The sequence below is a fragment of the Microchirus variegatus genome (assembly GCF_963457635.1).
Source record: "Microchirus variegatus genome assembly, chromosome: 20".
In the NCBI taxonomy this organism is placed as follows: Eukaryota; Metazoa; Chordata; class Actinopteri; order Pleuronectiformes; family Soleidae; genus Microchirus; species Microchirus variegatus.
In genome coordinates, this window is record NC_139821.1 from 17320499 (window position 1) to 17335200 (window position 14702).

The 14702-nt window shown below is 39.9% G+C and overlaps 1 protein-coding gene across 1 annotated transcript; it reads left to right on the forward strand.

Moving 5' to 3' along the window:
- Nucleotides 1–511: 511 nt before the first annotated feature.
- Nucleotides 512–12890, forward strand: nopchap1 (NOP protein chaperone 1; the record flags this gene model as incomplete). Its single annotated transcript, XM_083906555.1, has 4 exons — nucleotides 512–572; nucleotides 7192–7266; nucleotides 7359–7492; nucleotides 11999–12890. The coding sequence occupies 4 exons, from the start codon at nucleotides 512–514 to the stop codon at nucleotides 12173–12175; spliced, it is 447 nt and encodes a 148-aa protein (XP_083762681.1). The 3' UTR covers nucleotides 12176–12890.
- Between the last annotated feature and the right edge of the window lie 1812 nt (nucleotides 12891–14702).

Here is a 14702-nt window from a genome sequence, read left to right on the forward strand (position 1 = left end):
TTGAGCCGCGTCACAGTAAACGCCGTCACCAAAGATCGTCTATGCAAGTCAGATGATTGATTCTGATTGAAAATAGTTTCTCTGACGTTATTGCGTCATCCAACTTTCATCTTTTACATTCGAGCGTGTGACAATAAACAACATATGCGCTTGGTTCACCTTTGAAGTGTTAATTTTGTACGATTTTTGCTTTCAAAAAATAAAACATAATATAGCGGGTGGGAGTGAGACCTCTCGCGATATTTCCACACTGACTTCAAACTACGCGTATTTGCACAGCACAGCACACGTAAGTTACTTGATTTTTCTCAACTCAGTAACATATGTCGCCTGTTTTAAGTGCTCGTGTTGAAACATCCATTCTCAAGTTGTCAACTGCTTTGTTTTTACTGCCAACCTGAGTTACTTCCACTACCACAGAGGGCGCTATGTAAAGCACAGCCTGACGTCTGCCGTGACACTTAACCCGGACGCTGTTCTCGTTCGGTAACACGCGTTAATGAAAACAGACATGGAGCTGAACGAAGAGAAGAAAAGTTCGCAGGCTCTGCTGTCGTGTGGAAATGGGGCAGGTATGTATGTTTACTGTGTATGTACTTCTTTTGTTGTGGAACTGTTTCTGATACAAACACCGACCATGTCAGGAAAAATAGTCCTCATCGAGATCAACACCTGATCACAATCAAGCAAAACCTAATGTTTGTCGGTCTGGTTTAGGTTTATTTTAAGTTGTATATTGTGGTTAGATTAAAGTTAGTGTCAGGTATTACGTGGTTATGGGTCAGGTTAAGTATACGGCGTTGGTTAGGGTGTCGAATTCAGTGTCCTGACAAGAATAGCTGCACAAACCTGTGTGTGTGGATTATGATTCAATGACCGTGAGGACATTAAAGGTTGTTCGAACAACTTCAAATTTACTTTTGAGGTTTAGAACTGGGATTAGGATTAGTCAGTGTAGGTTGTTGAGGTTGAGTAAGGCTATGGTGATAATTTCGAGCACAGTGGCGGCTCCTGAAGAGGGGGGAGGGGGGCAATTTTATCTGATAATGATAAGGTGACCCATTCAATAGGTGCATAAAGAAAGATAGTATCAATTTGTTGTTGGATGATTAATAGAGTCCTTCTTGTGTCCACTAGATGGCAACTTGATAAACAAAAATTATTCACATGAATCTAATGTTGTATGATGTAAAATAACTAAACAGAACACTAGACGTGTCCAGCAACCACATAAAGACAGCGGCAGAATATTAAGTCAAGTATTTATTAACTGACCAAGGATCAAGTCCTTTCACAACCAGATACATACAACAAACATGTGACAAGATAGTGCAGTCAAATTATCAGTCAAAATCATTATTGAGATGTGTCGCCCAAATCGTCCCTATACACCGTCCACCCCTGGCTGAACATAAACCTTATCACTATAAAACGTTTTACATCTGTCAATAATGGTATTTATTGTGACGTAGTTGAAAGGTAATTTAAAATATTTTGTTTCGGTGATGAAAGTCTTTCCGTCAAAAAACGAATATTGCTTAAAGGGATGGTTTCGGAATTTTGGACATAAGACCTATTTTCTAACTCAGCCGGTGTGATGGAGACGTCTGGAGACTTTTTCAAGAAATTTCATTCAATTCTTCCAGTTGCCGAATTCGTTGGTGCTATGGCTAGCGCAAGTCAATGGTGCCTGCTAGCATGGCATTAGAAACACTCTTACCGACTCCACAGTGCACCCGAGGCAAATCAATTGTAACGATCGATGTACACATCTGTGTTGATAGAATGTTTTGAAACAAAACCAACCTTGCAATTTGAAGGATTTATGTCTCAGCAGCAGCAGCGCGTCATACTTCCGGCAGCGGTGGACTGATTCCGCTGCTGCTGAGAAAGTAGTCCCTCAAAAATTCCGAACTATCACTTTAACAACTTCTTCCCTGACCCTCTTTTTGTAGTCCCTGCTCGAAAATGACATGCCCAAACTAAATAGAGTAAACCTCTGCAGTTACACGCTCTATGTAGATTATCTTGGTATCAAAATAAAGATAACACTTGTGAGATTCCACCAGACGTGTACGTTTCACTGTAGATGCCACTATGTCAGAGTAAATGTACATGGAACACAGCATAACTGAAGGATTTTTTTCTCTCGCTTAAAAAGATTTATTGCATTTTAAAGCAAATATCACCTTTAAAATATGCAGTAGGAGCTTAAAAACACATGGAGGTCATATAACATGTGGACATGAGCTGTGCAAAGTCTGATGCTGCTGAAATGAAGCCGAGGGAAATTACACAGGTTTTATTAAAGAGATTGGCGTTCTCACTTTTGGCACAGCTTGGCACCATCTGTGCCATTTGAGATTTCTTAGGTACCAAATTATTACAAAACCCATTTATTTTATTTTATAATTAAAAAAAAAAAAAAAAAGGATTATAACTCGCTGTAAATCAATGCTTCCTGTGCGGTGCGTAATAACTACTCTGTGGCGTCTTCAGTTACGCAGCGCCATAGCTCTGGCTAACCTTCGTCAATTAGGGTGATTGCCAGTTCGTTTTAAACCTCTAAACCGGTGAAACAGCGTCTTTAACCTCCATGGTCGTGAACTTTACGTGTTTGTGACACAGACTTTTTTCACTTTTAATTTTTTTGTCGAGGTGCGCACGTGTCGATTGTCGGTCGATTTGTTGACAAAAAAGTCCCATCCCTAACTAAAACACATTAAATATGTGTGCTAAGGTTAATTAATCAAATCATCATCGCTGATGTTAACATTTACAGCTTTATCCTCCACCGGAGGGTCGCGGTGTTAGCAGCTAATTAGCCAGTTAGCTTGCCAACATGACGGTCCCTCTTCGTCGTCGTTGTCGTCCACAATGTGCTTCCTTTTCAGGTGCTCCTGCATCGCACTTGTGCTGCCATGAAAGCCAAATTCTCTCTTGCAGATATTGCATTGCACACTTTTTTCCTTTTTCTTAAAATGCTCCCACACTTTTGAGCTCCATTGCCGCCGGGTAGCCATGATACCAGAGAGCCTGTCTGGTATAACTTCCGATGACATCACGGCTGACCCATATTATCACTACTGTGCATGTGTTTCAAGGACAGAGAGGCGGACATAGGGACAGAGGGGCAGACGCGGCAGTGGAAGGTGCAGCAGCAGTTTTGAGAGAGAAAACAAAAATAGATAAATAAAACGACTATTTAATTAGTTGTCAACGATTTTAATAGTCGACTTAATCGTGACTAGCCGACTAATTATGGCAGCCCTAAAACACACATACTATATTCAGAGAGATTTAAATCTATCTAAAAGCTTATTTCTAGTATGTTTGACAGAAGTTTTTAAAGCATAAGGAGGTCATACAAGATACTAACTACGTTTTCGTTTCCAAGTTTTTTTTCCACTGTAAACGAACTATAGTTTGTTGCATTTATGAAATTATAGAACAACAAAAAGAAAACTGTTGACATTTTATTGCTGTTTTTACCTGTTATAACCAGTACCACAGGAAGTTAGGGGTGCAGCACCCCCTTCTGATGACCCCAAAATGTAAATTGTCGTAGTGAGAGAACATTTCCGCTCTGCGCCGCATGAAGACATGGTTACACACATCTTCAGAGGCTCGTAGACAGTTGGTGTTGGTATTGCATGGTGGAGCCTTACACAGGAAAGGGCAGGGACACAACTTTTTTACTTCACTTGAGTTGACAAAAACATCACAAGCCAAGAAAACAAGCCTGGTTGGTAGAGTCAGAAGACGCAAATGCAGCTGTTCACCACACAGGTGCTGAAAAGTGACAACGCATCACTCACTGTCAACCAGGGCAAAACAAATAATGTCTGCATTTTGATCACTGTCCGCACAGCTGTGACCATCACGAGTGGCTAAACCAGACACGGTTTACTATTCAAGCTGCTTTCCCTTCAGCAGCCACGCACAGATGTCCAGTAACAGTGGTTTGTAATATCCTCAACCTGGCTGCAGCAAATGCCTCAGTTCTTTACATATAAAAAAAATGTGTGATGACATGGAGAAACTTCATTGTGCGCCTCACAACTGAACTGCGCTGTCCACATGACCGCAAAATTCTAAACGTCATGGTGTGAGCCCCGACAGGAGTGGCAAGAGATGGGGAAGAGAAAGCAGTAAAATGCTTTGATATAAATAATTATTTTCTGTTGAGCTATTAATAAAGAATAATTTTAAAAAAGGGGCTTTTATCTGTAATTTCAATCTGTAATTTTTTTTTTCAAAGCTCCAGGGAGCCACTGCAGAGGGACTTAAGAGCCGCATTTGGCTCTGGAGCCGCGGGTTAGCATCTTCAAACTGCTGCGGCGCTGATGTCTGTTTGCGAGTGAGCGCTCTGCGTTTAAACGTTTCATTAATGTTTATATATTTGTTTCAATCAATGAATGAAGCCTGTCATATTTGGGACAAGAGTCAGGATCTTAAATCACTTGCACAAAACTTTTGATCAGCACTCGGCTGGAGAGAGGATGAAAGTGAGTGAGAGCGAGCGAGTGCGCTCTTAGTTCATTTACTTATTTTTGTGTAGGTAATATGTTGTGAAATATGTTTAAACTTAAATAAAGTACATCTACAGGTAGTTATGTCTTGTTATATTAGTTTGTCCTGTTATTGACATCATGATGTCATCACCTGACAGTCTGGCTGATTGAAAGCCTCCAGATGCAGCGGATGCAACGCACCCCAGATGCGCGATGCAAATACTATGAGAATATATTAGAATATCTGTGTTTTTTAGAGGGAATATTCGAATATCATTTTTGAGCAATTTTGACAGCCCTAGTAAGCATGTCAATGTCTTGGAAAATCAAGAATGCATGAAGTTAAGTCGGCACCCTCCACATCAGCAGGTAACACAGGGATTTTTTATAAAAGATGTTGATTTACACAGTCAAAGTTCTGTAATTGTCTTTGCATTCTGATTCCTCACTTCATTAGAATCATGTGTAGCTCTTCTTTGTAAACAGCATCATTTTCTGGGGCCATGTGAACCTGTACTAGTGTGGAGTTATTCTACAGTATTCATGACAGTAAAATAGACCACCCTAAGTTAATCTACTGCAGTAATTATGTTCTCTACCAGTAGAAAATGCTGTGAACACCTGATTATGCATGAAAAAATACCGTCGGATACCGTGAAACCGTTCGAATTTTGAAAAATACCGTGATATATATTTTTGGTCATACCGCCCAGCCCTAATTTATCGTTATCGAGGTGAGCTGCTCAATATATCGTGATATTGATTTGAGGCCATATCGCCCAGCCCTATGAAATTGTCCATCAAACGTTACTTTGATGTTGTCGCTTTACTGCCGACAACTATATCACATGGTATACTATGAGCAGAAATACCTCTCAGTGACTTCCTGAAATGAATAGTGAACCCTCTAAGTTTACAGCTTTTGTCTTGAGTGTCTTTTCCAAAACTCGAAAACAAGCTTAGCATAGCTGAGCTTAGCCTTCAGGCATGTACCACTCTGACCGGCAAATAATGGGAACTTACTGCTTGTCTTTGTTTTTACTGCACATCCCAGTACAATTTAGCACCATAGAAAACACCCCCGTGGAATATGCAGGTCCCTAATGCATTCGCCAACTAATTCCTCTCAGGGATTTGTGTCTTTACACAACTCACGCAGACGCTCATGGTCTGATTCACTAGGGGCGACAACAGAGACAACAAGACTCTCGCGAGGCAGCGAGTGCAGTGCATTCTGGGAGTTGTGGTAATTTGTGTACATGAGCGATAAATACATTTTTTTGCCTTTCTCAGCCAAGAAGGCACTTACTTCGAATATTATTTCACATTTCTACTACATAGATGACCTAGTTTTAAAGGTCCCCTATTGTGCAAAATCAACTTTTTAATCTTTTAGTACTTATATGTGGGACTCAGTGGGCCATACCATTCCCCAAAATGTGAAAAAACAAGACTCAGTCATGTTTTAGTGGTTCCACTTTGTATAAGTATAGGCGATAAAACATGCAATGTTTACACCTCCCGACCAAGTGACGACAGTGCGGATATTCCCCGTGAATGTTGGCACCCCGCCAGGCAGAGTACTTCACAGCTCCACCGTAGCTCCCCCTTGTCCCTGTGAAATACGAGAGTGGATCGGTGATATGAGGAGCACACGTTTGAAAGCACTGCAGAAAGATGTAGATGTTGTCCTACATTTCTTCTCAACCAAAGGCTGCCTTTCTGTCGTGTTTCCACGTTCTCTCCTCGTGTTGTTGATCCACACACGTCAGTTGGAGCCGCAGTAACACTGGTGCGTTCAGGGTCTTTTTCTAGCATGGGAATTTACATACACGCCGCGCAACGCATTAATCGTTTTTCTTCGATTTTAATGTTTTTATGATCGCGAGAAGCCAAAATCGTGGTCACTCTATGCATTACGGTGAAACTCAGTAACAACGGGTAAACGGACATTACTATGGGGTATATGGAGCAGGGGTTGTGACGACGGTGCATGACAATAGGTGATAAGTGGCGACAGTATGGCTGTGGATAGTAAGTTAGATCGACACTCCCCTGGAAGCAGTGGATGTGTGTTTACCTGGGTCCCATTCAGATGTAAATGACCAGGCACAAAACCGAGCGTTCTGAAAAAGGCTGTTTTGGCAGGGTTATTGAACTGCTATTGTGCTTCATCCTTATGCTATTTTGACTAAAGCATGACACAGACATGTTCATTAGGGCACCAGGACCTAGTTTAACTTGGGTTAATAGGGTATAATATGGGACCTTTAATAGACATTCATCTTCTCAACGGTGAAATATCTCTTTAAATCTAAATCTAAAATAAATTATTTGTTAAAAGGAGCAACGAAACCATAAAATAGTCACATTTAAGAAGCTGAGAAATCGGAAAACTTTTTTTAATGGTTGAAAAACCACTCAAATTGATTATCAAAATAGTTTGGCGGTGAATTTAGTAATTGATTTATAATCGAGTTATTGTTTCAGGCATAATTGTTTGCTGTTTTTGAATAATGAAGAAGCAAGAAGGGCAAAAAGGGGATGTAACATGCTCAGTGCTAACAGGACCATAGATTTAGTTATAAATGTAAAAATATTAGCATAAAAACTTGGATGGAGAGAAATATCTGCCTCTGTTGCTTTACTGTCATGAACTTGTGTGTTTTGCTGCCAGGTCTCACTGAGAAGCTTCTGCTCAAGCCAAAGTCCAGTGGATTCCTGCAGACAGAGAGACTGCCCAAGAGCAGCGGTGAGACATGCCTTGCCTCATACCTTCCTTTAAATTGCCCATTTATATGGAAACAGTAGAGATGATCGGATGTGTTTGTGTGTGTGTCACAGTGTTGGAGCGGCTGCAGAGCTTCCTGCCTCAGATGGCAGAGGCTAATGAGACGCTCATGCAGCAGATGGAGGAAGCTCCTGCTGGACACTTTGATATCCAGAGAGTGGACGAGGCTCAGAGGGTCATAGAGATGGTAAGTGCTGTCCTCTACTGTCAGGCCTCTCAAAACACCTTTGACCAGATTTTGTCTCCACTTGTGATTTTTAATCAAGATTCTAGGGTTTTAAATGGACATGGGCATGGGCATTTTTTAGTTAGGGGCACCAGATCCCAACAAATTAAATTTGGGACAAAGTAAATTTTTAGTGTGCGTGCGTGCGTGCATGTTCACCAGAAGAACTAAACTATGTCTCTACTTAACATTACAAAGACAGACACAGATCTCAATTCTGCTATCGGAGTGGACTCGTTTTAAGCTAGCGATCTTTATGCTAACGTGTTAGCATAAACGTTAGCAGACTTCATCACCACAAAAACAACAAACAGATGGATATTCAGCAACCGAAAGAGAGCAGGACAGACACAGTATTTGTCTGAGATGATGACGTAACACCAGCACCCCTCTATGTTCTTATGGGGTGAGTTTTCATTAACGTTGTTAATCTATAAAATGTTAATGTTCAGTCACATGCAGGGAATAAAACAATTTTTTCTTTTAATAATCCACTGTGCATTTCAGAACGTTATGTGACTGCATTGTTATTCACTAGCTTCAGGGCCGGCACAAACGTGCTGATGTGCTTGAATCATGTGTGAATGACACAGCTTTGTGTATGAAGTATTGACTGTGATGCTAATTATTCAGCAACTAGCTGACTAGTTAGAACATCATCACCTCATTCAGGAACAGAATTATCCATCCACACTACACCACAGAGCCACTTCACTGTATTTCCTTAGTGCCTGTGGTGGCAAGGCAGTTTGATTTGATATTAGAAATATGTGTCTATCTTTGATCCTTCTCTCTTAAGTATATAAAGAATATTTTGTTTTTCATTTTTATGAAACAGATGATGGAAATATAACTACACGAGTGTAAGGACAAGAAATGATAACAGAATAAGCCACCCTCCTTCCTATATATTTTTAAAGTTATTTTTATTTCAAATCTTAAGAGGTTATCATGTCCAGTTTTTTATGTATTGTTCTGTGTATCAGTGTGGGTTCACAACAATAGTATCTGTGCTCATACAGAGAGGTGCAGTTTCACTGACAGCTTAGACCAGGAGGGAGTTGCTCTATGTAAATGTGATGATTCTGTCTCTTGGCTCCCAGAAGGTGTAAATCTTTGAGGCTAGCAGTTTGAGGAGTGCCTACATTCAAATGGTCATATCTTCTTCAAATATTATCTGATTTACATGTGTTGGACTACTTTCTAAGGACATGGCCATTGATTTTAGAAGAAAACAACCTAGATCTCCTCCATCTACTTACATAAAAGGAAACAGCATAGAGATGGTGGACCAGTACAAATATTTGGGAACTATGATGGATAACAAACTCAAATTTGACACAAACACTGATACGATCTGCAAGAAGGGACAACGATTGTACTTCCTTCGGAAGCTTAACTCTTTTAATGTCGATAAGATTATCTTGAACTTGTTTTACAGATCTTTTATAGAATCTGTTCTTACTTCTGCTTTTATTGCCTGGTATGTGGGCATCAGCCTTAGAGACAAGAACAACCTCAGCAATATTGTGAAGGTGGCTGGTAGGTTGATTGGTTGTCCACAAGTTTCCCTGATGAACATTTATGAGAAGCAGGTTATGCGGAAAGCAAATTCTATACTGAATTGTGTAAAACACCCCCTTAACTGTTCATTTGAGGTCCTTCCCTCAGGCCGGAGATTTAGTCCCTTCCTTGCACAACCCGAGAAATCTCATTGAATTAGTAGATTAAGAAAGTAGGATAGTGTTTTTAACTTTAACTTATATTAGCTAGTTTATCTCTCTGTTGTGTGTCCTTGTGTATCTTTGTGCTATCTGTGTGTACCTGACTGCAAGACAAGTTTCCCTTTTGGGACAATAAACTAAACTGAACTGAACTTTCAGAATCTCTAAATAACTCAAAATGTAGACTTGTGACCGGTTTTGCCATGGCTGGCCACATATTACACCAATGGGACTGTAGTGAGGCACAGTCTTCATCAGCCTCTCCACAACTTGGAATGGCATCATAACCTTTAACAATGAAGAAGGAAATGGCTGCGTTTAGGTCACTGGATTTTTGTGACGAGGGCAGATATACTCAACAAAAATATAAACGCACAAACTTGAAATGGTGAACAAAAACAGAATGTCATGACATTTGCTCAGATTCTTGATGCATTTGTTTATGGAATGTATTTGTTTTGCTCAGTAGTCCAGTGTCACTTGGCCACTCCTATTGACTACAATCTCGGATTGAGTATTTAAACTCACGAGAGTCATGGAGCATGGCAGAGTGGTGATCAATATGCGTGACCAGTACACAGACACTCCTTGTGGTCTGGTCAATAAAAGGGCACACCAAAATGTGGACTTTTGTCACTTGTCAATATGCCACAGATGTCACAAATCATGAGGGAGCGTGCCATTGGCATGCTGAGTGCTGGGTCAAGCGTGACAGCTTTGGCAACACAACTGAATGTGCATCATTCCACGATCATTCCAGGCCATGATCGACAACCTGGTGATATACCAGGGTGTGTACCACTCAGATGGTGGTGTACCGCTCTGCATGCGGCTAATGGTGGACACACACGTTATTAAAGTTTGTGAACTTGGATCATCGACCCCCATTGTGTTCTTCCTGCCATTACTCCAGGACTTACGTCTTGAAATTGATCCTAATGCTCGCAAATTAAAGCCACTTTATTGATAAAGTTGGACTGTTATTTTTGGATAGTTACTCTGTTTTGTCACAACAATACCTACATGTTTTTCTTCGTGAAGTTGTAATTTTGTTGAGTGTATATTTAGAAAATATTCTATTTTGGCACTTATTTCTACATCGTCTTTCATTACATTCACCATTTCATATTTGTATTTGCAATCTACAGGTATTATATATTTCTAATATGACATGTTTATTGGAGTTTTCACTCAATATCTTGGTTTGTCTCAACTCCTCCTCACTGTTAGATATCACTGCTCGGCATCAATATTTAAAGGTGCCATGTGTAAGAATATTGTCAAAAACGGATACTACATTTAAAATACAGAGGTTTTGTAGGTTTCATTTTCTGACCTAACTGGCAACCCGTGGTTGCTCGAGACTCTACTGACTGCAATGATTGGTAGAAGGCGGTAGGTGGCGCCACATGCCAAAACATGATTTCAAAACATAAACATGATTTGCAGACTGCAAAATATTTTTTTTAATGCAAATATTTTGTCTATACTGTTGTTGTTGGTGAGTTCAGTTTGTTATATGAACATTATTCCTGAGTCTCTGTGACCTATTAGGAGGATTTTATGGGCAGTTGCTTTAGATTTATTACATAATGCACCTTTAACAAATTATTAGGTTGGCTTTAAAAAGTAAAATTTACAATGAATAAGCAGTTCTTATCACATATCAAATTCATTCAGTTATACCACATTCTGGTTGACATAAATAATTCTCTCCAGCTGAAGGTTAAATTACCTATCCTCTTAGAAGGCACAACAGGGAAACTGTTTATATTAGCCTTGGAAACAATAGCTATGTTCACATATGCAAAATGTCTTAGATCTAAAAAAGATTGGGCCAATTGGAATTTACAATTCCAACATTTACATGAACACAAAAATGAGATTGTGGTGTGTGTATGCATGCAGTGCGCGCTCAGTCAGAATGGACCATATTGACATGTGCTGTGTTGTCTAATTCTCCAGAAGCAGAAGATGCTTCACTTGTTCTTCACTCCTTGTGTCTCATTTTCCTCCTCTTTCACATTTATGACTTTTGTGTCTGTTCATTCTTTTCTTTTTTGGAATATAAATAAATCACATTTACATGGATCAGACACGTGATGGCACTAGGGCTGGGCGATATGGCCTAATAATAAAATCCCCGATTTATTTATAAAAAATGTGATTTTCGATTTAAACTACTAAAGACAAAATTATTATTCATATGATGTACTATGTGTATGACGTTTTACACACACATACACAGTGTTTCAGTGTCAGTTAATTGGACAATTTTAAATGCGTCCTCCATAACCGTAGTACAGACTCTGTGTCTGTGTCACTTGCTCCTTGTGTCGAAGGTCTCCGGAGGAAAGACTGAGTCTGATATACAGTCACATACAGCGGTACCTCGCCGCTCGCAATCAGCTGTGCTGTCCCTACTTGTGCTACTGCCTTTTGTTGAAATGGGCTTTGCAGCGTGCAATCACTTGTTCCACGTCTGTCGCCGCAAACTTCGAAATCACTGATACTAGTCCTTTCTTGGTAACAAAATTCTCGCACTCGTTTGCTGTAGCAATGTTGTGGCTATGTGCGCATCCGTGTCCATGTCCGGAGGGGCAAAAAGTGCGCCGTAGTAAGAGGAGAAAATAATCAGTGTTTATTTTTACAATCGTCCGGAAAAAAAACCTCGAATTAATCAATAAAATCGATGTATCGCGTTTGACTCAACTGACCTGTGGTCTCTCTTTCTCATCTTCAGGACGTTGCACTGGTGGAGCTCAGTGGCTCAGACAGCGACTGTGACCTGTCGGACTTCGAGGACGACTCAGACTCCGAAGATGATGAGCTCAAAGTCACAGAGCAGAACCTGAAACTACCTGGAGACAAAGACAAGAAGAAAGCCAGCATCCAGGTTCTGGACCAGCAGGGGAATTAAAACTGTCCTTTGACTGTGGATTCAATCCATTGACTTATGTGAAGACGTTATTCATATACATCATGGACACAGAGACATAAAGAGCAAACGGAAGCAGGAGCATCGCTCTGGAAACGGCAACAAGTGCCTTGAGAGCCAGAACAGACATGACGTGATGATGTCATTCAGTCCAGCAATCAGCTGATCATGTGACTTTTGACTTCATACCTAAAATGTGGATCAGGTGTGTCCAGATTCATGGTGAGGATACTCCAGACAGCACCACTGTGAGGGAAATGTCACTGCTCATAATCTGCTGTGTTTGTTTTTCTTTTCTTAATGTAATGTATTAATTAAGGTTTGTTGGCAAATTGCTTGGCAACAACAGGTTCGACAGAAGCACAGCTCCAGGGATGAAGTACACAACCGACTTCTGCTACGAACAATCAGACGGCCTCAACCGATGTGGGTTAGGGATGCACGACCTTGGACTTTTTGCCAATAATCAGGAGTGCTTGGGCTAAAAATCCTGGCCCTAACCCTACATATATTGTGCCAATAACGTCATGCATCCCTAATAAAAGACAGGGCTTCAGGTAACTGAATGATAAGCATGTGTGGTCCAGTTTTAATGCAGGAGTTTCCCTTGAATCATGACCACAGCAGAGAATGTCCAGGAGATGGACACTTGTGTTTCTATTAGTGTTGCATGCAGTTTAAAACAAACCCTCCTCACTTTTTTCAGAACCCATTTGTGTAAAGCAAGAGAAAATAAACTATTATTTTTTTATCTTTTTGACTTCATGTTTATTATAGTCTTTGAACCGCCGAAAAATGCAGAACTGTAGATCAGTTAGACTCAACAGTGCTAAAAGCATGGGCTAATCTCCAACAATTACCAGGGAAATCTCAATATTCAACAGAGGAGTTGGCTGTAATTAGCCACAGCACTGCTGATCGTGACCGGTGATCAGCATCACAATCCCTGCCGCTGATTGTGACTGGTCATAGAGGAAGTACTGAACAAATAGTTTTAATTAACTGATTATGATGATTCAGTTACACTGAAAACGACTGCTTTACAAGTCATTAGTCGCTTGTTTGTGTGTTTCACGTGTAAAACAAAGTCACAGCCGTTTCATGCAGCCGTGCAGTGATGACTCCGCCCACGATAAGTAGTGGAAAACCAACCTAAACCGTGCAGCAGCGAGGCATGCTAGGACCATAGTGGAAAATAAGAACGTATTACAGTTTTTCTCGATTGTTTACACACATTTTCTGAAAGCATGCCTCATGCTCTCAGAACTCTACACACAAATCCAAAAAACACACAATGGGCAAAAACCCTCAATTCTCCTGCAAAATGTAACTTTACATTCAAAACAATGTTATTTCTTCTCAAAATGGTATTTTGTTTTCAAATGACACACACAAACCATCATATGAAGACATTCATAAGAACCAGTTGAACACTGTTGTGCTCAATGTAAAACACTATGATGAATGGAAAACATTTCTCCATTGATCATAATGACTTAGGCCTTTTTTTTGTTTAGTGTTACACTTACTACAGTACATACATAAGTGTGTAATATATTTTAGAATGTTGTTTTTATAGGCCCTCTGATGGACTGGTGAACTGTCCAGGTGTGACCCCGCCAATCGCCCTATGTCACCCCGTGACCCTCCGGTGGAGGATGAAGCGGTAGATAATGGATTGTTTTTATACTCAAAACACAAATATACAGTAACAAACAATGTACACAGTGTACATCCCAACCAACAGAAAGTTGCACATACAGTGGTCTACATACAAAACAGAACCCTTTTATGCTAATGCACTGATTGCAAATTGTAAACCTGTGTGACAGGTGTTTTCCCATGTGATGAGTCAGTTTTCATAGTATGGAAATTAACTTTAGAATTTTGAATGACAGTGTGTTCCTTGTGAAAACAAGAGATTTTCTTCATGAAAATTGTGCCAAAAGCAGAGAATTGTGTGTAGTGTTTTGAAAAAAGTGTGTTTTACAACTGCAATTTGAGTGTAAAGCAGGAATTGTGCTTGTAGTTTAGCAGAGTTGGTTCAGGGGGTTGGTGCATGAGTTACCTGTTGTGGTCATTGTGTCTCAAGTACCAGTATTTGTGTGTAAACAATTGAGAAAAACTGTAACATGCATAACCAAGCTGCATCGATTATTAATTGATTACTAAAATAATGGTCAACTATTAATCGATTTTAATCAGTTTAGTTTTCAGCTTCTTATATGTGAATATTTTCAGTTTTATTAAATTACAACTCTGTATTTAATAATTTGTAAGACTGATTTATTTTGTCTGTAACAGTATTTTGCATCATAAATATGTTTTTATTGTGAAGTATACATCATTCTAAACCAAAATGAGCACTTTTACTTTGAAATTCTGTGAAATGTCATCCATCATGAATATCTTCATCATGATGGAATATTGTGTTATAATTGGCCAGTGTGATTTCAATATGACACCCCTGTCCAGTTGTCGATGTAGTGGTGACACTTCAGAGCACATC